Consider the following 27,292-nt stretch of genomic DNA (forward strand, 5'->3'; position numbering starts at 1 on the left):
CTTTTTCAAAATAATCGTCTGTTTGTTGACAAATTTCACCACAGAAATGTCACACTTTTCCCAGAGCATTAACTTATTTGATCTTTACATAATTTTCTATTCAGGGCAATTATGCATAATTAAGCATGCTTTTTTCCTGCGTAGAGGTAAAAAGTACATGGTTTGCATGGGGTACTAGGTCAATAGCCACCTAAGCCTACAGTAAAGTCATAGCGGTGTTGTCTCCAGTTTTTCCAAATATTTTACCCAGGATCATTTTTTTTCAGCTCAAATAACTCTTTTTCCGAAAATGATAGCTGAAATATTTTTTTCAGTCTACATACTTTGATGCAGTTAGCTATACATATATCTGAAATAGATAGTTCCTACTTGAAGTTTGTATTTTTAGTTACAGTGCCTAAATTATATCTAGTATCTGATACATTTCTCGGTAAGAAATTATTAACTTATTACTGTCAAAAGACCATGGCCATAAACCTCTGCTCACATGTGTTAATCGTAGATATAGATTTAGAGGGGGTGTGATTCAACCTAACGATTTCTTCGACAGGATTTATAACAAATACAATATTGTCTTAAATCCAGTGATGGTCAAATATTTGAAGTTGTCTTGGCTGCAAAAATTATTGTTATTAAGGATACTCGGTACAAAATTGGCCATTTCAATATCAGATAGAAGCTGGCAAATTTCGTCCGCCTCGATGACAATATATGCTTAAAGTTGTTTATGACCAAATTTCATACTTGAACAAAAATGAGCAATTACTACACAGTATTTATGTAAATATAAAATAAGCATGTTTTGGTGTATAAACAGTATTGTGTGCTATGTTAAAACAGAACACATTTGTTAAATGTTGAATTTTCGCAGCTTTAATAACAATTGACTGTTACCACATTAAAAGAAGTAATTGTTGCTCTACATACACTGCTGGCCAAGTAAAATACAAATATTGAGTATTTTCCATATTTACAGTTAATATCTAATAATAAGAACATTTTCGTGAAAAAAAAAGCCCAGGATATCTTTTAAAAGATAAATGTTTAAGAAGCTGTTTCATTCATTTATTGTAGTTGTAGCAATAAAAGAGCATAAAAGTCGTCTCTATTAATCTTTTCCGCATTCAGCTACAACTGTTTCTTTGGAGCATTTTTTTATCTGACTTGGACTCGAGTGCTGTTAGTATTTCTGGTGCTTTGGGGTCATTTAGCCCAATCGTTATTGCAGGGTTGTTTCATTTCACATTTGATTACCTCTTATTAATCTAAGTTTTATTATTTAAATGAGACGCTAATTACATGTATTTCAAACGAAATTTAAAACATACTGAAAGTAAAGACTGAAATCTTTTTTTTATACTTCTGTAATAAAAATAGTATGTTACAAAACGTTTAGCACAAAGAAGTAGTATGTGCTTCCATTGCTGAGGAATAAAAGGTAATAGTAGAATAACGACATTTTTGCATATTATTACTTTTTTTATTTTACTGTAATAGAGAAAAAATACCTTTCCTAAATTCCGAATTCCTAATTACTATGAAATCAAATGCATGATATACAATCTTCATAACCAAGAGGAATACAGTGTTTAATCATGTATAATAGCGGTCAATGAGAACAAAAATGATAGATGATTTTATGTTACTGGTATGAAACCCTAATAAATGAGCCGTGCCATGGGAAAACCAACATAGTGGGTTTGCGACCAGCATGGATCCAGACCAGCCTGCGCATCCGCGCAGTCTGGTCAGGCTCCATGCTGTTCGCTTTTAAAGCCTATTGGAATTATATATTATATATATATTATACCAGATTTGTTGAGCGCCCTTTTCATATGTAATATACGTTCAAAGGCGCTTTACAATTAAACATGTGACACATCGCAGATATGTAGGAAAATAACAAAACATGACATATACAATCACAAAACTGAAACTGAACAATCTGATTAAACGTCTTTTTTATAATGATATTTTCAATGGCGTTGTACATAATAATAAAAATAATAGTTATTACAACAATATCATAAATGAACAATGATAATATTTACAGCCTTATTGCAACAAACAGCCATGACCGCAACCCCCACCCCTGAGGTCGTTTTACCACTATTGCCAATACCAGTGCTTTAAACATCTGGTACGCCCAGACGGGCTGCATGTAGTGGTTCAGCCTCCCGGTAAATGGTGCCATCATGTACTGTTTTAGATAGAAATACCACACATTTCAAGTGAAACTCAAGTCTTGCGAAAAACACACATATAGAACGTCATAACCCTTAAAATGTGACATGATGAAATAAAAGATGGATTGTCAATTTAGTTAATTACATGATGAATTGTACAATTAAGAGATCTTCGTCAGCGACGAATGACCTGCTGTAGTTCTGTATTACAAAAATAACAATGGCATATTTATTATGAGTAGAAACAGTCACAGTTGGTATCTATGTGTTGTAGAACATTTTGAAAAGGTGTGTTTTGAGAGCTCTTTTGAATGAATTAAGTGATGAATCTTTTCTGAGATTGTCAGGGAGAGAGTTCCATAGTTTTGCGGCGGCAACCCTGAAACTTCTATCCCCGTAGATAACCAGTCGACTTTTTTGTGGCACAAGGGTTGTTGCTGCATTTGCTGACCTCAGATTTCTAGTTGGCACGTACACCTCCAGTAAGTCTCTCATATACACCGGCGACTGTCCATGCAAGGCCTTGAATGTTTGAATGAGAATTTTGTATTTGATTCTATCTTGTATTTGAAGCCAATGAAGATCTTTAAGGATTGGTGTTATATGTTCAAAACGGGTTGTTTTCGTAATAAGACGTGCAGCTGTGTTTTGGACATTTTGCAGTTTGCTCGTTGTTGATTTTGGCACACCGTACAAAAGAGCATTGCAGTAATCTAATCGTGAGGTCACAAGCGAGTTTATCAGGGTTTTTGTGGCTTCAGTTGTCAAATATGGTCGAATATGACCAACGTGTCGTATTTGGCCGTAGCATGTTCGAGTCACAGAATTAACATGATGGTCCATGTGCATGTTCGAATCAAGCGTAGCACCAAGGTTTCGAACAGTTTTTGATGGTCTAATGCTCGATTCGCCAACTTTCAGCTCTAGATTTTCAACATGTTTGGAGTGTTTTTGACTCGAAAAAAGAATTACTTCAGTTTTGTCTGCATTCAATTTTAACATGTTTGAATTCATCCATGAGATGATTTCTTTTAGGCATTGTTCAACTCGTGTGATTGTGGCTGCCTTTGATGCTTGGTCAACTGGTTTAAACGATAGATAGAGTTGGGAGTCATCTGCATAAAAGTGGTGGTTTAGACCGTGGTTTCTACAGATGGACCCGATTGGCTTTGTGTACATCGTGTAGAATTTTGGGCCTAGAACAGATCCTTGAGGAACACTGAATTTCATAAGGACTGGTTCAGAGAGTTTGCCATCGATGCATACTGTTTGGAAGCGGTCTGTTAGATATGATGCCACCCATTGAAGGGGTTTATCGGCGAATCCAAAATTAAATTTGAGTCTGTGAAGAAGGGTGTTATGGTCAATGGTGTCGAATGCAGCCGACAGGTCCAACATCACAAGTACACACCATGTAGAATTGGAGAAACTGTTAGCGAACAGCATGGATCCTGACCAGACTGCGCGGATGCGCAGGCTGGTCTGGATCCATGCTGGTCGCAAAGCCACTATGTTGGTTTTCCCATGGCGCGGCTCAAATGTTAAAATTACATGTGTAAGGTTTAATTACAAGACCAATTAACGTCCAAAGCTTGCGTCTTAAGATTTATGTATTTTTCATCAAATATTAGAAAATCAATATTTTGGTATGTTTAGCCTTGTTTTATTAATACATATAAGTCACGAATGGCTGATGGCATACACTGATATAAGCTCTGAACGCTATCATCGGGAATAATATTAGACTCTGCAGGTCTAATGTCTAATTCCTATAGGATCGTTGTTGGTGGTGTGCTCCTTGCAAAGATGAACACCAAGGAGTAAGTACCGCGCACATGACCCTTTGAAAAAAAACCAGTCTCGCAGGAAACGTATCTTTTCTCAGCCGAATCATATTTCTCTGAAGCTGATATTAATATATTTTGTCAGCCGAAGGTCTTGACCTCTGACTTACTTATCCTAGATTAATGGGATACAATTAAACTAAACCGGGTAAATCAACCGTCCTACGAAGTGGCATGTACTCTCCACATAGATTTCCTTTGAACTGCATACGCGTTCTCTATGTTATTGATAGGAAATCATTTTCAATATTAAAATGATCTCGATATTTTACAGGTTGACAACGAAAACGATGTGGGTTATCTACTTTCCATTAGGCAATTATCTTGTGAGGCTTCATACCAAAGCGCTATTTAGTTAATGATTGGTGTTTAATGACAGCTGGAAGTACAAATAAATATAAAACCTAATCATTGAAAAATATGGGTGCACAGAAATAATTCAACTTTTTTCACGAAGAGTTTATTGTTAAGTCATTACAAAGTTAAAAGGTAAAAGTAGAAGGCATTCAGTTAGAAAGGCAGTTACTTTGCAAATAGGAAAATAATGGAATTTTGTCAGTTTCTTGAACCACCATGTTATATTTAGCTTTAGTAAAAAACATATCTTTTGAGCGAATTCAAATGGAAGCGAATTGTTTAAAAGCCACCTTCAACCAATACATTATTTATTACTATCATCAGAGTGTAGCTTATATATTGTTGATGGGTTTATCGTAACATCGACTTAGTTATAGGTCATATGGCGACATTCGATCTTTTGATGTTGGGTGAAAACCTCAGGGGACACCTCCAGGCATTATTTCAATAAGGGCGGGCACCTGGATAGAACCATCGACCTTGGCTTTCTCACATGAAGAATTCTTCGCTACAAGCGAGTCTCGAACTCACATCGGTGAGGGATTAGAGATATAACGTATACAGTCACCTAAAGCTAAGGTCATGGTTGCTACACCACATAATTATGTTTTATGTAACACTGAATAAAGAAATGGAAGTTGCAATACATGGTCTTAAATGTAAAACGGAAAACAGTAATATATATATATATATAAAGCATGAAAAGTTTCCTTGATAAAACAATAGCGGAAAAACAAATGATGAATACACACAAATCTCAAAAATATAAGAAAAAAATGTCATTAAAGGTGTTTTCTGACAAATGTGTCAAAAAACATATTTCAAGCGTAAAAATGCCTATCACCAGAGAATAAAACATACAAAACAAAATTTGAAATGTCAATTTAAATACGTTCTTAAAGCTGATCATATCTGCCATTTGTATCGGAAAATAAGAGCAATAGTCTAGAACAAATTTTGAAAAAGATTGAATTAACTTAAACTAACAATGTTGATGGTTATTTTCTTTGAATTTGTTTAATGGACATAATTTCTATTTCATGTCCAAAACATTACAAATTGGTTTTATTTACTATCAAGAAAATTGATGAAACTGGTTCCTGTAAAACGCATTAGAAACCCACTGTGTGCACTGTTTGTTTAAACTGGAACAATAGTTCATATCATCAATATCCATTATGTACATGAAATCACTTCAAACAGATAAAAACGTATATTTCATAAAATTAAAGAAACACACGCTTCTTATTTCATTTGTATGCTTTTAAGGTTTGTGGAGGCACGTAATCTGGTTATTTAGATATTTCCATATCGTGCTTGCCTTCAACTGAGTGAAGCTCTTTCGCGTTAAATTTCACTATGATTTCCTTTTCGTGTACCTTTTCTGGGGTTAAGGCAAACGTGCCTGTGAATGTGGCGTTTGCTGACACATCTCTGGAAAGACATTTGACAATCAGGAATTATCAAAACACAACCGTTACGTATAAAACATAAGTATACTCCGTTGTACAAACACTCAGGTCTGAACTAATCGATTTTAGTAGCAAGTATCATAAATATATATAATTAAATCATGTTAATAGAAATACTAGAAGTCGCAGAAATTTCTGCTTGTTTAAATTGACAGATTATTACATGAATAAGAAAAAGCATTAAGGGTGATCTCTGAACGTTGTAGAATTCAATAAAATAGCTTTCATTTAGTCTAAAAGGTATTTGTTAACTAGCAATATATCTTACTTCTGAGGGTAGGTGGCTGCTTCTTGAAGTCCTGGTCCTTCTACAGTAAGTTCACATTCGGTCAATGTTACTGGTAGAGGATTTTTGAAGGTAGCCACTACCGTAAACTTCTTTCGGATATACCCTTTCTCGGGCGCCTGTATCAATGTTCATATGTATCCAATCTATTAATATTCAGTACTAAGGCATGCAAAATGCAGCCACTATATAGAGGATATTAGTTTGTTTTAGTGAAAGAATGAATTTTCTTTCAGGTGCAGTATTGTAATTGTGGGATATGAGATATTTCAAACAATTTTACTTTTTATTTCATATATTTTAATTAAACATTTAAGCTTACACATTTAGCCCGGGTTATATCAGCAAAACATCAGCAAAATATCATGAAATGTAAGAAAAAGTTAAATAATTCGACAAGATTTATAGAATTTAATTATGTATAGGATCTCTGGCTATAAGAATAGATAGTTGCCACATGACATTATCATGCAGTTGATGTTTTATTAGAAAATATCATTTACCTTGATGGAAAGGGTCGTCTTTGCAAGCTCCATAACTTCCATCGTTGTAAAGATCTGGTTTGTTTCCTGTACCTCATACAAGCAGGATGTCTTAAGAAAACATTCATCAACCAACTTCTCAAAGTATTTTTCAAAAGGAACATCCAAAGTTACACTCATTTCTGGAAAAATTATCCAAACATATTGCAGTGTTTGAGTATGGTACTAAAAACATTTTTTTAGTGTTTCATTATATCATACAGTGCATCCATTTGTACGGTAATACCTTTGGAAGAATGAAATTAGTTACTTTTTAATTCAGATACGTTGGTTACCATCAATTATCTGTTTAAGTAAGATAGTAATGTGTTCTAGGGTGGTACTAACATTCGTGTATATTACACAATTATTCCTTTTGACCACACTGAAGCCGATTCATTTGTAAGTATTTGTTGCAATTACTTACCTGTTTCCGCCTTCAGAACTGTGGGCATCCATTCTATGATCCTGTTTCTATCGATTTGCTTGTGGAGTTTTCCTCTGTAATCAATGCTAGTCAGCGTTGTAGATCCAAAAACAGTTCTATCACTGCTACTGTTATTCTTGATTTTCATACAAACATTAACTGTCTCGCCAATAGACGTTTGTTTGAAGTCCAGGCTAAACACAACATCCTGAAAAATATTGGTAGTTCAACTGTTATGGCATGACAGATATATGAACGGAAAAGTTTGTTGTGAAGATGATATGAAGAAGACATCAGGCGCTTTCTTTTTACTTAAAGTATTCCCTAAAGTTGTGTAAATTTTAAACCGAATGATGCTTAGCTCAACAAAAGGGTTGTTTTGAAAATAGGTTGATCTGGAATGTTGTATTTTGCGCTTGTGAATTTTACTAAGCACAGGCATTGATAAAAGGGACAGGTGCAAACAATCCTCTCGAGTTGAAAATATCCTAGATCAAGCTTCTTTTACGATAACCCGGTATTGAATCAGAAATCGCTACATACTACCCTGGAATAAAGAGCGTTTAATTCATCTGGTTATAAATATTAAATAAAACAGTAATATCCTTAGTGAAATACAAAAATTTGATTTCTGTCAGTTCGTTCTTATTTGTGAAATAAGGATATGTAAAGGCATATAAAAAGAAAAATTATACAAAACACATGTTTTTTAATCTCGTCCAGGTAGTCTCAAACTTCTTAATGAGGAAAGATATAAATTGTAAAATAAAATTTACCCATTTTTTTTCGTCGTACACGTTATCTTTGGTTGATCGCAAATTGGCTCGTTTTACTGCTTGACGCTCTTCCTGACTACCTGAATTGAGGTTATAAATAATTCAGATTTACCTACCTTTTTGTCTTTGTCGAAAAACAAAACACCGCCAACAGAAAGTGAAGATAAAAGTTAGTATAAAGTTATCTTTTAAAAGCATGAAGTATCAACTTAATTTGAAACTTAAAAAAAGTCACGAAAGACTTATAGCTTGACTGATCACCACTGTTGACGCGCACCATAAACCTGTTTTAGCTCCTCAGAGGTGTTCTTGCCACTGACCGTTGAGAGACAAAGTGCTCAGGGTGAGCTACAAATGTATTGTGGTCGCTCATCGCCCGGCGTCCGTCCGTCTGGCGTCCGTCGTCAGTCCACACTTTCCTTTAAACAACATCTCCTCCTAAACCACTAGGCCAATTTCACATGGTTTACATAGACTTATATAGGGAAAACATTTGAAAATTTTCTTGTACAAAACCACAGGGCCTAGGTTTTTTGATATTTGGAATGTAGCATCATCTAATGGTCCTCTACCAAGATTGTTCAAATTGTCCCCTAGGTTTTTTTTAAACCTTAAACCTTCCATGAATAGTTATCAACATGCAAAGTTGTATCGTCATCACACATCGCTCCTCCACCAAGTCGCCCCCCACCCCGATCATGCACTCCTACTCCCCTCCCCTCCCCTCCCCTCATCACGGTTACACCCCCCCCCCCCACCCACCACCAACAAAAAAACCTCTTTCTTTTCATTATCATAGTCATCTTTCAAAATTGCCCTCTTGTTATAAAATTTGACCTATTGACCTAGCTTTTTATTACATCAGATGACCAAGTTTTGAAGACTTAATCAAGTTTCCATGAAGCCAGCTATTCTGACTAAATGTATGTATGTCTGGTACAACTGTGGCCTCTGGAGAGTTTACAAGACTCCATGATTTTACACAGTGGCCTAGTTTTTGACCCAATAGTAATGATCTTCAAACTTGAACCATCTGGAAAACCTGATTAGTTTATAAGAGAATGTGGTTTTTAAAGTATCAACAATGTTCTATTATTTTATCTAGTATCCTACGTTTTGATCAATGGCGACCCAGTTTCAAACTGACCAGATATCATCGACACTATGCTAAAATTGCAAAATCAAGAGTAATAACAGTAAAAGCAGTGACGATGCACGACAACGAACGGAAAACCAACTGACGGACATTGAACACCTCTTACCCAAGTTATCTAAAAGAATAAAGATGTATCAACCACATCAGGTAAAAGTAAACAAAACAAAAAACACTGCGTTTAGTGGCCATTGTATTACTTTTATACTGTTTGTCAGTAGAATGTAGAATATATTTTTATGACAAACCTTCCTGAAACTTGTACTCATTTGTTATATCTTCCCTGTTCGGGCAATATCTGCTCGCGTAACTTTCAACTGGTGTTCTTCCGAGCGGTGTTTTTGTACTGATGCATTTTCCAACACTGAAAAATAAGATGAAGCATTAATGTCAGACCAAGAGACTGTTATTTCAATCAATGATGATGATTCTTTTTTTTTTCAGAAGAATAAGACCCTTATTTTTACAATGGTATAAAAATAAAAGAATAGAACAAAGATATTCTAGATCTATGATTATTAGATTATTTTCATAGTATTTACCATACTTAATTCGGCATACAAATTTATTTATTTTCGGAAGTTAAATTGTAAATACGTAAAACTCGCAGTTATCTGAAGGCATTATTTCATGAAAACAGTCATGTAGTTTATAGAATATGTAGACACATTCCCTTTCGCGTTGGCCTCTCAGTTACACTTTGATAAGATAAAGATATCTGTGTTTAATGTAACGGTAATAGGATGTGTTTTTTTTCTTCAAATAACTTAATAAATGAAATTTATTTATTATGCTTTTTGCAATATGTGGAATGAAAGTAAGAACCCGCCAATGATGATGCATAATAATTAACGGTTTATGTTAGCCTTGGAACCAAATACGCAAATACGTTTTAAGAAAAAGCTTTTACTGTTGATTATGTTTGCTTTGATGTAAAATAATTCAAAATAATTGTACTGAATAAGCAGAAATGTAAGAACTTAACCTAATACTTGGCAAATTATGAAAAATTAAGCACAATGATCTATACATTTTATTAAGTCATACGATTGAAAATAGCTAAATTAGTAAGTATGAACAGTTTCATTGAACTCTTTCTGGAACATATTTTTACACTAAAATGTCATCAAAGATGCATCTTTTCCCATAGAGGCCCATTGTGAAATTTGACCGGAGAACCAATATTTTCAAATCAGTTTAATATAACGGTAAACATACCCCCACTTTCAGCCAAGTACACTACCCTATTTGTATTAGCCACATTTCCTTAGGATACAATGAAATTTTGAGAGAAAAAATGGTTTAGTTAAATTTTACATTGTAGAAACAATATTTTTCTACAGATATCTAACATTTACTGCAAAATTTACCTGTGCTTGTTTATTTCAACTACACTCATATTTCCATTTTTGTTTGGACGCCAGGTCACTTTGTCTGCGTTAACTTCGGCAAAAACAAATGGTCCATCATGTGGCAAATTCATATTACCTTCCTTGATGGCTTTTACAGACATCGGTCCCATGCAGTGAACACCTAAAACAGTAAGCAACACAGTTGTATCCAAAAAGAAAAGTAACACATAAAAAGTTATTTGAGAACTTCAATGATAGAAAATCTTTAAAGATTATTTAGTTTTCTTTTTTCTTGCCATTTCTAAACTATTTTCAGTATGATCATTTACGGCTGCGATGTAAAAAATCTCACAAATAATAGCACAAATGTAGTTTAACACGTTAAATATTTATGTTCAAAGGTTTTACGTCAGCTTCATGCTTTTTCATCAGTACACTCTGCCATATTCTTTTACCTTTTCATTTTGCAGAAGGATATCATTTTACATACAGAAAAACAAACAAACAAACAAACAAACAAAAACAATTAAATGATTAAAAAAGCTTCCTTGCTGTCTTTTCACTTCAATGTCATATCACGGTCGTTTGGTCTTCTTGTACATTTTAACAAATTTCAAAGCAGTTGAAAAAAATTGTGATGAATGGATAAATAATTTACACTAAGACTTTTCTTTCTAACATTCCATGCTTTACTAACAAATCAAAACATACCCCCACTTTCTTCCTGTGGTGTGGCATCAATAGCCTGCCATCCGTCATAACCTGTCGGTAAATTAGGACGAGCCATCCAGACGTCATTCCAAACATGAAAATTCCTTTAAAATAACGGTAAAGAATTCATATTTGTAATGACTACGCTAGGTGCGATAAAATTAATAGATAATCAAGGCCTTCGAGTGGTTTGTCGTCTAATTTATCACGGTTAAAAGTTAAGATGCGGAGGAATTGAACACAAGTGCGTTAGCCCGACTGGTTAAATATTGAACCATCTGAACGATGTACTGTGGTAAATTAGAATGCCTTGATGTTTTTCATTCTTACATGCTCATTGAATATTTTGATAAATATTATGCTAGACTTCATTTTACCCGAGGAATAACGAACCGGCAATTTGACGTCAAAATTGACGTTATTATGCTCTCCAACCGGTCCGCGCGTCAACCGTTGTTTATCACAGTATATGTAGAGCTTGAAATTCTTCTTTGTTTAACTGACAACCAAATTGAGCCATGTTAGAATGCAATATCAACACCAGTCTAATGGACATAAATATTATGTATACATGCTATCCAGCAGTCCGCTGCAGACGACTGATAATCTCTCATGTATGCAGATGCTAATACGACCATCACGTGTATATATTTGTATAAAATGTTTCGTAAATATGTTCATTTTTCCACATCTTAGCTAGATTAATGATGAAGATGTATGTTCTTCTTCTTACATTTTTATATTTCATTTTACGGTTTGGATCTGTTTTTCTGGGACTGGGTTACACACGGGTATGGGGTTTTTACAACTGTCATTTTACTAGAGCTGTTTACCAGTGGCTGACCTTAACGAAATTGTCTGTGTTATTTGTTTATGACAATGGGTAATTCCCTAGATGCCTGGAGGGCAGCCATTGGATCTTTTTACAACGGTTTACAGAGGTTTAAAAAGTCTATGTACTTTCATTATTGTCCATTACGTGAAATAGTACATTTCCTTTTGTTATGTCTCGCGCTGTTATTTGAAAATTTGAAACATTATTGCAGTATTTTAGTTGATACGATTAAAGGGAGACAACTGTTCCCGATTGCTCTTGTAAAATGTTTTCAGGATGCAGTCTTTTGCTCTTTATTGCTCTCTTGTGAAACTACTTTGAATTTAGAAGTCATATCTGTTATTCTTTTATTATTAATTTTAAGTGGTAATATTGAATTAAATCCAGGCCCGGGAAGTGAATCTGATCGTAACTGTCTATCGATTTATAGTCAAAACGTAAGGAGCATAAGACATAAATTAAGCTACATAAAAAACAACTGGCTCGATTTCGATGTTATATGTTTTACTGAAAGTCATCTAGATGAAAATGTAAGCAATGACAGTATCAGTCTAGATTTTCATTCAACAATTAACCGTAAAGATGTTTCGTGTCACTCCGGGGGTTTACTTATGTATATATCAGACAATCTTATTTCAAAACGTATACATGAACTTGAGAACATTTTGAAAGATTCGCTATGGGTAGAGTTAAAAACTAAACATACGAAATATCTCATTTGTAATTTGTACAGACAACCTCATGCATCTATAGACTTCTGGATAAAACTGAACAATTCCTTAGAAAAAGCTCTTGATATGTGTGATAGATTAATGTTAGTAGGAGATATAAATGAGGACCAACTGAACATCAACAATCACAAATTTAAAGATATTCTTCTAATCAATGATTTACATAACATAATTAAAGAACCAACAAGAATTTCAAATCATTCATCGACCCTTATTGATCCTATTGCTATTTCTAATACTATTGAAGTTTACAACTCCGGTGTCTTTTTAACTCCGGCAGAAATAAGTGACCATTTTGGAACTTATGCATATATAAAACACCCTAATTATATACCTATAGCGTATAAACGAAAGGTTTGGAACTATAATCGCGGTAATTTTGATGAACTTAATAATTTGATTCAAAGTAATGACTGGTCATTTTTAAATTCGAATTCGATAGATGTGGCATGTGAATCTTTTACAAACGTTTTTATCGAATTAGCTAAACAATGTATTCCGACATCTCTTGTTACAATAAGACCACATGATAGACCATGGTATGATTCCGAAATTCGCAGAGCTTCAAGAAAACGTGACCGTTTAAAGAAAAAAGCTCTGCAGACTAATAGTGTATCTGATTGGAATTCTTTTAAGCGCATTAGAAACAAGGTAAACAACTTAAAGCATCATGCTAAGGAAAGTTTTTATAACAATTTAGAATTTTCTTTGGAGGAAACAAAATCGACCAGTCCGAAGTTTTATTGGAAAACAGTAAAAACGCTTATTAAAAACAATAGTAGTGCTAGCAACAATAATATACCAACATTAGTTGTCGAAAATAATGGAGATGATATTTACTATACCACTGATAACGAAAAGGCAAACTGTTTTAATGAGTATTTTTCCTCTGTGTCAAGAGTTGATGATTCTAATGCACATTTACCTAACTTTATGTTAAAAACAAATTCTACCTTACATATATCTCCTATAACTGAAAGTGAAATTGCTGACATTATATCTTCATTATTAACTAATAAAGCTGTAGGTCCGGACCATATAAGTCATAGGTTACTTAAAGAAACACGTTTAACAGTTGCAAAACCTCTTAGTATCATATTTAACAGATCTGTTCATGAAGGTGTTTATCCCAGTGCTTGGAAACTTGCTAAAGTAATGCCCCTTTTCAAAAAAGGAATAAAAAATAATCCATCGAATTACAGACCTATTTCCTTAATAAGTTTGTCGGAAAAGTCATGGAAAGAGTAATTTTTAAACGTATCTATAACCATTTATACTCCAATAATTTGATTTATTCCCTACAATCTGGCTTTTTACCTGGTCATTCAACTGTCTTTCAGCTAGTAGATATGTATCACCAACTATGTGAATCTTTTGACGAGAGAAAATCAACTTGCATTGATTTCTGTGATATATCTAAGGCATTTGATAGAGTTTGGCACCGTGGTCTTCTTTTTAAACTTAAGCAATACGGCCTAGATGATATTCTACTTAGTTGGTTTGAGAGTTATCTTTTGAACCGCAAACAGTCTGTCTTTGTTGGTAGTGAAACCTCGAGAATACTCCCACTAAATGCTGGCGTTCCACAGGGCTCGGTCCTTGGACCTCTACTTTTTTTAATCTATGTAAACGACATAGCTGAAAATCATTTAAGCATTACCCGTTTGTTTGCAGATGACAGCTCCTTAGCTGTAACTTCTTATGATGTGAATTACATAGAATCTGTATTAAATAGTGATCTAACCACAATTTTCCAGTGGTCCAAACAGTGGTTAGTTGATTTTAATCCTAACAAAACTGAAGTAATGTTTTTTTCTAATCTACAAGTAAAGCCATCTCTTTATTTTAATGGTATTTTACTAGATTATGTTGATTTTCATAAACATTTAGGTTTAACTTTATCGTCCGATCTTAAATGGCACGAGCATATTAGCCACATAGAAAAGTCTGCATCGAAAGTTTTGAGTTCTATGAGAGCACTAAAATTCAAGTTAAAAAGATCTACTCTAAATCAAATTTATATTTCATATATGAGACCTATATTAGAGTATGCATCTATCGTTTGGGATGGATGCACTGTTCAACAAAAACAATCCTTAGAAAAATTACAATATGAAGCGGCGCGTATAGTTACGGGATTAACCAGGTCTGTCTCAATACAAAATTTAGTTCAAGAAATAGGATGGGTCTCCTTAGAGGACAGACGAAATATTCAAAAGCTTATTACAGTTTATAAAGCTAAAAATAGTCTACTCCCTGAATTCTTGTCAAATATTTTTCCTCCTGTTGTAGCAGAGATATCTAATTACCCTTTGAGAAACAATGATAACTATGTAACAATAGCTCGAAGAACTCAGATTTATAGTAACTCATTTATACCGTCATCTACCGATCTATGGAATTCACTTGATATAAATATTAGAAATTCTGAATCCCTTAATATATTTAAATCAAGGCTAAAAGATTTGTTCAAAGCACCAACAATCCCCAAACACTTTGTGATTGGTAAAAGACTGCCCTCAATATTACATGCAAGGTTAAGAAACCGATGCAGTAATCTGAATAATGATTTATACAGGAATCATTTAAGAGATAATCCCAGTTGTGACTGTGGGTATCCCATCGAGAATGCTGAACATTATTTCTTTCAGTGTATGAAATTTAGAGAACAAAGAATCGACCTATTTCACGAAACCAGAACTTTTCATCCTTTAAATGACACACTGCTATTATTTGGATCTGACATGTACTCAGACGAAACCAATACAATAATTACTTTGGCGGTGCATAAATTTATCATCAATTCTAATCGTTTTCAGTGAGAATATCTTTGACTTGTAATTTCTACCAGTACCTAACATTTGATATTGATTATTAATCAAACCTCAACTTATCGCAAACGAATACAGTTACTCCTGCCCTTGCCTAGCTTCTGGGAAACAGATCCATGATGAAAAATAGCAATATCAACATGATATATAACACTAAACTAGCTACTTTTTTTTTCTATTTTAGTTTCAGTCATACTTTGGTCTTTTCTTCATTCAAACTTTTGTAATACATGTTATAATTGTTTATTTCGTAAAAGTAATTAATTTTATGCAATAGTTAATTTTCGAGGGAAGGGCCGTTTACTAATGTTGGCAGAACTTGTGGTCCGACCCTATTGCTATAATTCAATCGATTGTTAATATCCATATGTTGATGTAATGATATAAATACATGTATTATAAGCAATAAAATATGTTTAAACTGAGTAATACGACCATTGAGTGTTTCTTTATACATCTGCATCGCCGACGAACAAAAACTCTTAATAATCCGTAAAAAAGTTGGCGCATCCTAGCATCTCCTATTACAGGGTTATTAGGAAAACTTATTTACCGAGTTCAGATCCCAACGGTTAACCGTCCAATTGTAATTTTGTCTGTACATGTATAGTTTTTCGACAATTAAAACCGATGGCTAAAATCATTTCTGAAAATACCACAATAACTGACGTGCTTTTTAAGTTGAATTTGGTAAAGTTGTTTCTAATATGAGAACGATCAAATACCGTTAGACTGAGTTCACAGACACACGCATGCTCATACAGCCGTGTGCATAGTGTTTAAAGTACATGCATACACACCAATTATAGGCAAACGTATAACGATATAATAAAGCAATCTGGAAATCTACTAGAAAACAGGGTTCTTTACCAAACGGAATCATTGTACTTTTCCATTTCGTCACCGGCTCTGTCAAAATGTGTATCTATGGTTATACTACCGTCAGTACCGTGAGCTGATTCAAAATTGGTCACACTTCTTGCTGGTATACCTAGAGCTCTACATACTGTCGAATATGAAATGAGCCGCGCCATGAGAAAACCAACATAGTGGCTTTGCGACCAGCATGGATCCAGACCAGCCTGCGCATCCGCGCAGTCTGGTCAGGCTCCATGCTGTTCGCTAACAGTTTCTCCAATTCCAATAGGCTTTAAAAGCGAACAGCATGGATCCTGACCAGACTGCGCGGATGCGCAGGCTGGTCTGGATCCATGCTGATCGCATACCCACTATGTTGGTTTTCTCATGGCACGGCTCAAATAAAGATTCTTATCAAAGCAAATACTGATCTTACGAGAATATCCATTTACGTTTTACTATGTTTTACTTATCATTATAAGGCTTAAATAACATAGCATTACATGCCCATACATACAAAAACAGTGATAATTTCTTTCAGCAACAGATAAATAACAATATGCTTCATTTATGTTTTAATACCTGTTGTCACAATTCCAGAGAAAACCCAGCACTGTCCATACTTCACTGGTCTTTTGGTTTTTAAATACTGTTTCAAAATCTCGACACTTCCGGTCCAGTGCCAGGGAACCTTACCATCGGCATAATCATCCGCTTCCGAAGACCAGTTGCCCGCTAGGACGCCCGAGTTATCAAAGCTATTAACCTGAAAGTATACTAAACACTAGGTGTCACAGAATGTAAAAACTGACTATAAGTTCTTCGAAGCAAGGTAATGTTTCAAACAAATTTTTATGATTTGTTTTCATTTTGTATTTTGAGAGATTTATTTATACAGCTCACAGGTAACATTAAGGTGTATATTATAATGAACAATTATTACTGTTGTCCAATTACTTATACATTTACCAAGCTAGATATTTCCCTTGTAACTTTCACTGGATCTCCACGGACATGATCTTTGATTTTAGAGACGTCATCCAGAAGATACATAGCACAATCCAGCACATTTCCATTGAACTGAAATGTCGTGTGGAATGGATACCAGTCAGTTAATTATATGGTACGTTAATATCAGCAGTTTTAATTACAACATAATTGAAATATACAAAATGTAAGTCTCAAATATAGAATAAATTGAGTGTAGATAAAGTCTAATTTTAATTACTGTGCTTAAATTGATCACAAATACCTTAAATACATATTTACAATTTTTGGAGCGTGGCTTTCGCTAGTGAACACTTAGCCTTGCTATTTCACTTCCCCGAACATCTCACCCATTTCTCTACCACTTGCTCATTTTTTTTTTTGTAATTTGCATACATTTAAAATTTACTTGCTGCGAACCGTCTTCTATATCTTTCCATTCTCAGCGTCTTTTTTTATTGCGGGCGTACTTTGCGATGCATAGCTCTCTAACTTAATATTTTATCTTTAATAATTCTGATTAAAGACAATCTCTTACCTGTCCAAACTTCCACTTACGAGCTTGAATATAGTTGTAGCTACCACAGTATATTTCCCCAGTATCTTCCAACACGTACTCTTCAAGATCCTTACTCATGTAAACCTGGTCATCTGAAAAGTGTTAAGAATGAAAACCCTTTTTGTGTATCTGTAAGTTAAATTAATTTATGCAATACTTTCACACTGACAAAGATCTTTTGGCATGATGCTTACTCATACATCAGATGATACTCAACACAAAATATAAGTTCTATAAAAGAATATATACTACACTTAAGGACTCTTTAAGACATAGAACAAAATAAAAGTAAATATATTTTTAAAAGTCCTGGAAAGTTATTTTTCCTGTTGTAAATAGAGTTTACCTTTGCACCAAGGATTAAATAGAATATACAAAGGATCGCTGTGTTGGTATCTATGAACTGTCACTTTGTTGTCCTTGCGTTTTACAACGTCGATTTTCAATGACCATTTAGCAACTGCGCAGTCAGGCGGAGTAAAAACAGCTATGTTGAGCCAGTTGCCAACTTTTGATTTAATAACAGCCCCCCATTTGCCAGGAAGATCTTCGTCTGACAGCATTAACTCTTGACGAGTCTGCTTTGATGGCAATGGCTTTTTTCCTGCAAAACAATTGTAGCATAGTTTTTTAAAATTTCTCTTAATATTCTACAGAACACAATCTTACATCACAATCATTTCAAAAAACAATGCTTTGATTATGATAGGGATGTTTATAAAAAAATGTGAATAAGCTATGCATGTATAAAATGCAGGTATTAAATGCTCCATTGGCCGTCTTACCAAATTCAAAGATGAATTTTAGGTCATCTTTTGTTTTATCATATGGTCTGTTGAATTGTATCTTCATATTAAACACTTGTCCACGTCTGACAACGAGCAGTTCAGTGTCATCGTAAACTCCAGCTACTGCGATGTCAAATTTGTCGGTATGATGGGCAGCTATATTTGCTTTGATGTCTAGATCTACTTCAGATACCTTCAGACCATCGTCTTTGTCTTCAGTTGGCACTTTAAAAAAAAATAATGTCGAATTGTTATTTAGCCATAAATGATATGGTACACATGCGTGTATTCTGCACCAGAGAAATATTTTTTGATAAATTTTTGAGGACAAAACTTTTGAAGATTCCTTATCGATTAAATGGTTAGAAAATACATTATATATACCTTTATCAGGTATTTAAAATGTTTACAGTTAAAATGGCAAGAGGTTGCGACGTAGCAGACATGCTGAAATTCTCGGAGCTCTCAAAATTTAAGACTAAACAAACATATTTCAGATTTATACATACTCATGTGGAACTTGCAGGCTATCAATTTACAAATATTAAGGTGACAAACAGTCGAGTCGATTTCCGTCTTACAAATTCAAAGGTCGATCTTTTAAATATCCTTTGATAACAATTTTTAAAATATGTAAGGATTGTACTCACAATTAGTATTGTCCGAAAAGCCGGGGCCATACAATATCATCTCCCAGAATTGCAAATATTTCTCATATTCTGTCATCCCGTCCATGCTTCCATCCATTTTAAAGTCTGTTATTCACAACAACTTTAAAATGTAGAAATGTATGCTTTTTAGCAAATATAGAATACTTTTCTGATCCAAACTGATAAAAAGGTTAAAAAGTACAGTATTTTCATACAGAAATACTTTTCATCACAGAATTCAGTTTAGATAAAGTTTATGTATCATTGACTCAAGTATGTTTTGGGATATTTAAAATCTATTTATATAAGAATTTATATATAAGTTTTATACTTGATCTTCAATGGTAACTTAATCTGATTAATAGGCATCGGTCAAGCAAGAAACACAAACATGACATAATATGGTAATGAGGAACATGCAGTTGAGTGTATATAAAATGCTTCAAGGCACTTAGAAGCTAAGGAACAAAAACTATTTTTACTTTAATTTTTATTGTGGCCTTGACCTTTGACCAACAACTATTTATGGGGAAAGTTTGTGTGTAGCACTAGGATAATCTATCAATGCATATAAAAAGTTATGGAAAATAATTTTTACTTGGCCTACAATAGTGACATTGACACATGATCTACTAGCATAATCATGTACGTGCATAGTTTTCATATTGCCCTCTATTCACAGACCAAGTTTTATGAACCTAGATTGAAGAGTTTTTGAGTAACTGCAGGATCCAGATTTGCGGACAGACAGACTGACGATTTTACGAACAGACCTTTTTGGGTTAATTCTTTTGTTGCAATGTACCAAACAAGCGACAGAAAGTACCCAATAATCATTGCGGAATGAATAGCATTTACCGTTATCTATTGTCCTCGGTACCCAACAAATGTACTTTCGTTTGCTCGTACATACGGACGGACCGAGGGCATTTCTACAGTCCCATCCGATTTTCCACCGGTAGGGGACTAATAAATAAATGAATAGCTAAATAAAAGATATTATCACCTTTAATGTGTAACGGACAGACATGGGATAAATGCAATCAGTAATTGCAATTACCAAATCAGTAACTGTAATTACCAAATCAGTAAATGTAATTACCAAATCAGTAATTGTAATTATTAATCGCAATCATCTGTAATCATAATATTTGTGTTAGAACATACAATTTACGGTTACATGTAACATCAATGTAACCGATTTCATCAGGAAGGCCTATGATATTCTTTTTACATTTTTACATGCTTACAGACTGTACATACTCTTTATTTCCACTTTTCAGTGATATACATGAGTTTCAACCACAACATAGATTACAGATGAGAATAAATATAACAATGTAGCAAACAAATGTACACAAACAATATGAATTGTAAAAGAAGTATTATGGTTTTCGTTTGATATCAACTATCTTTTTATATACATGTATAGAGAAAGCAAAAATGTAAAACTTATATCAAACATGTTCACAATTCACTACAGAATACATATGCATGATGCAATAATGCATTTGGCCATATACTTGTCAAATTGTTTTATAAATCAATCATCTTTGCGGCAAAATGCATACATGAAACAACGTACCGAATGGCAATTCTTAAAAAATGCTTTTAAACGTTTTTTACAAGTAATTGATAACAAGAGTCTACCAATAAGCTTCTGAAACTTTGTGTCATTGTCGTCGTTCAATAATTCATGCAATACATTATCGCCAAAACTAAAGCCTGAGCCATGCCATGGGAAAACCAACATAGTGGGTATGCGACCAGCATGGATCCAGACCAGCCTGCACATCCGCGCAGTCTGGTCAGGATCCATGCTGTTCGCTAACAGTTTCTCCAATTCCAATAGGCTTTAAAAGCGAACAGCATAGAGCCTGACCTGACTGCGCGGATGCGCAGGCTGGTCTGGATCCATGCTGGCCGCATACCCACTATGTTGGTTTTCTCATGGCACGGCTCAGCCTATATTACAAAGGAATTCATCTCGTTTATGTATCATCTTATCACTGTCAGTTACTATATGAACAAAACAACAATAACAATTTTACAAAACATTTCAAATAATAAACATAAAACATGAAAGTTTATGGCATTTTTTGAAAAAATAATAGTAAAGGATTTTTAAAAACAAAAAATACGGGAATATACACAGTGTAAAAACATGTTTGCAGAACATTCAGAATATAGCGCACAATATGTGGAAAATATGAAAATAATTTTATTCTACAATTCTTTTATCACACAAGAATGTTTTTTGATACGAAAAAATGTTGAGATGTTTGAGAAATTGTTTTTCATCTGGATTAGAAGGAATGCCATTACCAGTTGACTCCCCACTTAGGAAAGTATATGCCAGCAAATTATTTATTATAATACAATTTCCAAGTCGGCAATGTCATGACCAATTAGATTTTACTCGAGATTTACCTGCATATTTGATCAAGTCTCCTAACCCATTTAAAATAACTATCATAACCACCGTCTACTTCGTCTTACAGTCCGCCCAAGTTCAATCTGACTAAAGTACATCTCCTATTACGCTACGCTTAGGATCTGAAGACGAGCTATTGATAGCCTCGTCGCTAGCCAATCAGAGCTTAACTTACAACATTTTTCAAATCTATATTTAGCCTGGATTTTTCAGATGTGTCAGATAGCCGGTTAGCTCAGTCGGTAGGGCACTTGCTCTGTAAGCGAGGGGTTCCGGGTTCAAGGCCCGGACTGACTGCACATTTTTCTTACTCTTTGACATTCGAACAAGTCGTCTGATTGGTTCAAATAAAAATAGATTTGCGGAAAATAAAAATAGCAATATTGGAAATCCAAAATATACAGAAGACGAATGTGAATGGGTCATTCTCAGATCTGAATCATCTTCGTTTAGAAGATCAAGTACTTTAGTCAGTTTGGCCCAAGTTGCTCTGCCAATAGAATTGTTCCATTTGTATGTATTAAATTTAATGGCGAACTGTAAGACGGTTTAACTTATAAGTTAAAAGTCAGAGCTTAACTTACAACATTTTTCAAATCTATATTTAGCCTGGATTTTTCAGATGTGTCAGATAGCCGGTTAGCTCAGTCGGTAGTCTAATTATAACTAAGCGTCAGTTTATATAGGTTATAATAGAGATTTTCAACTTACTTTGACGCGGACTGCGGACAGCGGACTGCGTACTTACAGTAGGGGTTTTCTCAAAATATTTAAAGGTTCGCAAAAAAAGAAAACATACTTAGGGTATATATGATTCTTTTACCGATATGTGTAGTAACTTTTGCCTTCATTGTACAAATTAGTGTATTGTGATATAATTATCTGCTATTATGCAATACCTACGTTTGAAAATATATGGATAGTGAACAGGCTACAATTAAAACATTTAACAGCAATATGCAGATGTCATCTAAATACTCTGTTGCATTTTACTTGCGTTAAGCAGGATCTTCAATTATCCGTATGCTTTAACATTTTGTTTCTATATTTTGAGACATTTCTGGCGTTACTTAACCTCCGCGCGAATCGAACGACATGACATGTGAAGTTTCAAACCAACTGTACTACAATACCTTAGCTTAATATGTTCATGCATTAAAAATATAACTTGAAACATGGATTTGAAGATAACGGCGATTCCTGGTTTTAATATGTGTCCGTCCATACAATTCCTAGACTAGTTTTTCCTAGCAACAAAATAAAAAAAATGCGGTACAAAATATTATTGTGAAAAAAAAATGATAAAGCATTCTGAATGAAATGAAAGCCCGTTTAATTTTTGTTGCACAGTATCAATACCGTGTTCTCGTAGACTTCTATACGAAAAAGGTTAATGTTTTTCATTAATTTTGATAATTGTATCTAATGTTCGATAAAATAGAAGTTTTACTGAAATATCTTGAATGATTTACTTCACACTTTGTCTAAACATACAGGAAGTTCTCATACATGTATCTTTCAACCCCGTCGAAACGTGATCCAATACATTACCATTTTTTAGCTAAAACATGCTCAATTAGTCGTGTATCAGCATGTTTTGAAATAAACAAAGGAAATAGCCTCTTCTTATTTTCATAATCTGATATCAGAATTGCATGTAACAAAGGTTGTTTTAAATTTACTATCTTAAAGTGTCTACTTAGTATGGATTATCAGTTTCAACAGGAATAAAATCTTTAAGTACTATCAAAACTGGCTGTCAATATGTCGATCTAAAACCAAGCGGAGACCAAAAATTGTTTTGTGAACATTAGGCACGGGAAGTGTCCAAGGTCAAATTCATATCATATTAAAAAATGTTTTATGGCCAGTGTATGCATAGAATTGTCAACGAAATTACATTTTTGACACCATTTGAGCAATTCTGTGTGGTCATTTGAAACAACCAGCTCAGCAGTTGAGACTAGCCTTTATCATTATTGACAAAGCCTTTTTAGTCGGGTACCTTTTCGAACACATGCATACATATGGTATGTGTAGATACTCGGCTGTGGGAAACTTGGACAAAGATTTAAACTCATGAAAACTCACGGTATATGGTTTAAAAACTTATTAAGTAGCCATCTTTTATATCCTGATAACGTGGCCGGGAAAACTGAATTAATTCAGTAGCGTATAATAGGCCCAAGCGTTATAGGCCCAAGCATTCCGGAAACCGTTTTACTGTTCCTGGTCACTGTGACCTTGACCTTTGACCTACTGATCTCAAAATCAATAGGGGTCATCTGCTTGTGATGACCAACCTCCCTATTAACTTTAACGATCCTAGGCCCAAGCAATCTTGAGTTATCATCTGGAAACCGTTTAACTGTTCAGGGTCACCTTGATCTTTGACATACTGACCTCAAAATTGATAGGGGTCATCTCTTGATTATGACCAACCTCCCTATCAACTTTCATGATCCTAGGGCCAAGCGTTCTTGAGTCATCATCCGAAAACTGTTTAACTATTCAGGGTCACTTTGACCTTGACCTTTAACATACAGATCTCAAAATCAATAGGGGTCATTTGCTGGTAATGACCAACCTTTCTTTAAACGTTCATGATCCTAGGCCAAAGCGTTCTTGAGTTATCATCCGGAAACGGATTGGTCTACATTCCGCCCGACCGATCGACCGACAGACCGACCGACATCTGCAAAACAATATACCCCTCTCCTTCTTCGAAGGGTGGGGGATAAAAAGAATAAGTTTGCGGTGTCTTGTTTATAAATACGGTAGCCGAAAGATTTGAGTAGATACATTAATAAAAAAGATATAAAAGATTAAACGATATTTTTTAAATGCGCCCGCGCTGTTAAGAATGCTTGTAAGACGAAATACATGTAAATCGGTAATTCATATATACAATACAAAGGATATTAATATATCTTATAACTGTCTTTTCTCGGATAGTACGTATTACATGCTAAATATGGCGCTGTTCAGTTTTGCATAAAAAACGTATATACAGTTTGAGAAAACCCCTATAGTAAGTTCGCAGTCCGTGGTCCGCAGTACGCGTCGAAGTAAGCTGAAAATCTCTATATAACCTATATAAACTGACGCTTAGTTATAATTAGACGTGTTTTTTGTGAATACGGTTTCATATTGAATATTTCTGCTAACAGGAGTTTAATGAATGTCACTCTTATTTTGTTAAAGCTTGTTTATAATTAATAATTTATAATTACCGGAAACATTAAAGGTCGTTTCTGTTCCTTACAGATTACATGTGGTTTTATTAAGTTTAAAATTATAAAGTAATCAAAAGTAAATATAATTAGTCATTATTTTACTGATAAGGTAATCAATTACATTTATAAACTGGAGGAATCACAATGTCATTGAAAACATTTTTAAAACTTTTGTTCGATTATCCTCTGTAAGCATGTCCAAGTCTCATCATTCTGTCTTATTTTTCGGCTACAGTAAATATGAAATTATATATTAACACCCGTTATATAGCTCACGCAATCTGGCGGCAAATCAACATAACCAGTTTGCTTTGAAACGAAACTTGACGTGCGAAATGATACGTTCGCTATTAATGTAAACATCGTGAACATCGTGCACTTACGTAAAACAAATAGCAAGAAGGCATGGACAATAGGTCGACAGCTCTAAACTTGTATAAATACGAAATGAAATAATTTATTTTCAACAATAATACAGATGTAACCACGTCGAGAGAAACTCTTTCCATTATAAACTTATTATTTGCAACTTATGATGTATTCAGAATTGTACTATCTATATAGACCTACGTCTTTCAAAATAACAGAAAATCTAACGTCGCAATAAAGTATTTCAATTTGATGATTACGGGTATATAAACCCCTTAAAGGTTAAAAAATATCGGGCGTACGAAACGATTATTTTCATAATGCTATAACAATAATAAATAACAGGCTATGCAATTTGATACATAAAATTTGGCGACCTCACTTGTACAAGTAGGTGAATGTTGTATTCATTTGATTGGATACCATTTCTTTATTAGATCATTTGTCAACATAGAGACAAATATCTGCACCGCATAATATTACATAATGCATTGATATTTTTGTTTAACCTAGAGTTGAGTTTCTTTATAACCACGTCTCTGCATGTCATGTTGATTTTTAACCTTTAGCCTGCTGACGGCAAGTGAATCTGCCTTTGCGACCAGTGCAGACCAAGATCAACCTGCACATCCGTGCAGGCTAATCATGGTCTACACTAGCCGCTAATCAGTCAGTAAATTTTCAGTGAACACCCTTTTGAATAATAAGCGGTACTGTCCAAATTGAATGATGGATCAATCCATTTTAGAAATTTCGCTTGCTAAAGGTTAAGAATCTTATGTGTGGTATATTTTGCTCGGTTTTGTTTTTATATTTTCTAGTCCTTCAATCCATTTGATGTATGCATATAACAGACTTCTACTTAAACCAGTTTTATGGTGCGTTAGTGGGCCGCACATCTCACTGCCTCCAATGAATAGGTTCAATCAAACCTATAGTCTGCTAAATTTGAGCCGCGCCATGAGAAAACCAACATAGTACGTTTGCGATCATCATGGGTCCAGACCAGCCTGCGCATCCGTGCAGTCTGGTCAGGATCCATGCTGTTCGCTAACAGTTTCTCTAATTACAATAGGGTTTGAAAGCGAACAGCATGAATCCTGACCAGACTGCGCGGATTCGCAGGCTGGTCTGGATCCATGCTGGTCGCAAATGCACTATGTTGGTTTTCTCATGGCGCGGCTCATTTTTGTTTGGTTGCGTTCTTTGCTTCCAAACTGTCCAAAGATTTTATGATAAATTATGATATATCAGATTTTATGTACACTTTGGATACAAGTTGTAAAAGAAATGTATAATTATCATAAACAGTTGTTTATTTTTGTCTGTCAAACAGGTTTCTGTAGCAGTGAATTTAAATTTCAGATATATAAAATGGTTAGGTTATCGATCTCCTATTCGAAATGAATTATGTATGTTGTAAAACAAAGACTTGTTTTACCTTAAAAACGGAGGAAAAAAACAGAAGAAAAAGTTTCAACACAGTCACGATGACGTGTATAGAAAATTGGCAGCTCCTTAACACAAATGAAATGCATTTTAGGATTTACATACATAAATGAAGCTTTTCAACTGTTTCATTGGCGTAGTGGTTAAAGCTACGGACTAAAGATTGTTTCTTTGTTTTTCCCACAGAGGTCTCTTTTTTCTATTTTTCTAAAATTTATAATCTTCTTTTATCAACAAAGTTTGTAAAAACATAATTATTCTTTATGAATTGATAGTCTTACTGGACATCTAATAGAGACCTGGGATGAAAGATACATTACAGTGTACTGCTAAAAATAAAAAAAAATGTAACATTTAAATTATTACCTGAAAAGTCTAGCCGATATCTGATATATTTTCATTCCTTGGGTGTTGGCCGCGGCGTGAACAAAACTGTGCACCTAGCCGTTGCTCAATGGAAAAAAATCGATTATACACATT

General features: G+C 34.3%; 1 protein-coding gene across 1 annotated transcript; it reads right to left on the reverse strand.

The window, feature by feature from the left end:
• Positions 1 to 3,670: 3,670 nt before the first annotated feature.
• Positions 3,671 to 27,241, reverse strand: LOC123554466 (annulin-like). Its single transcript, XM_045344643.2, has 16 exons — positions 27,179 to 27,241; positions 19,325 to 19,445; positions 18,672 to 18,899; positions 18,233 to 18,490; positions 17,866 to 17,978; positions 17,310 to 17,420; positions 16,923 to 17,106; positions 16,353 to 16,488; positions 11,086 to 11,189; positions 10,393 to 10,555; positions 9,271 to 9,386; positions 7,870 to 7,949; positions 7,094 to 7,301; positions 6,649 to 6,809; positions 6,128 to 6,264; positions 3,671 to 5,821 (listed from the first exon to the last, which is right to left on the reverse strand). Exons 2-16 carry the CDS (start codon positions 19,419 to 19,421, stop codon positions 5,680 to 5,682), a joined length of 2,238 nt encoding a protein of 745 aa, XP_045200578.2. The 5' UTR covers positions 19,422 to 19,445; positions 27,179 to 27,241; the 3' UTR covers positions 3,671 to 5,679.
• Positions 27,242 to 27,292: the final 51 nt, after the last annotated feature.

The sequence above is a fragment of the Mercenaria mercenaria genome, chromosome 7 (assembly GCF_021730395.1).
Source record: "Mercenaria mercenaria strain notata chromosome 7, MADL_Memer_1, whole genome shotgun sequence".
Lineage (NCBI taxonomy): Eukaryota > Metazoa > Mollusca > Bivalvia > Venerida > Veneridae > Mercenaria > Mercenaria mercenaria.

Coding starts and splice junctions, on each gene's coding strand:
- LOC123554466 (XM_045344643.2), bottom strand. CDS start 19,421: ATGGATGGAAGCATGGACGGGATGACAGAATATGAGAAATATTTGCAA. Junction 17,107..17,309: donor CAAGGGAAATATCTAGCTTG/GTAAATGTATAA, acceptor GTATACTTTCAG/GTTAATAGCTTTGATAACTC. Junction 11,190..16,352: donor AAGTACAATGATTCCGTTTG/GTAAAGAACCCT, acceptor GTTATTTTAAAG/GAATTTTCATGTTTGGAATG.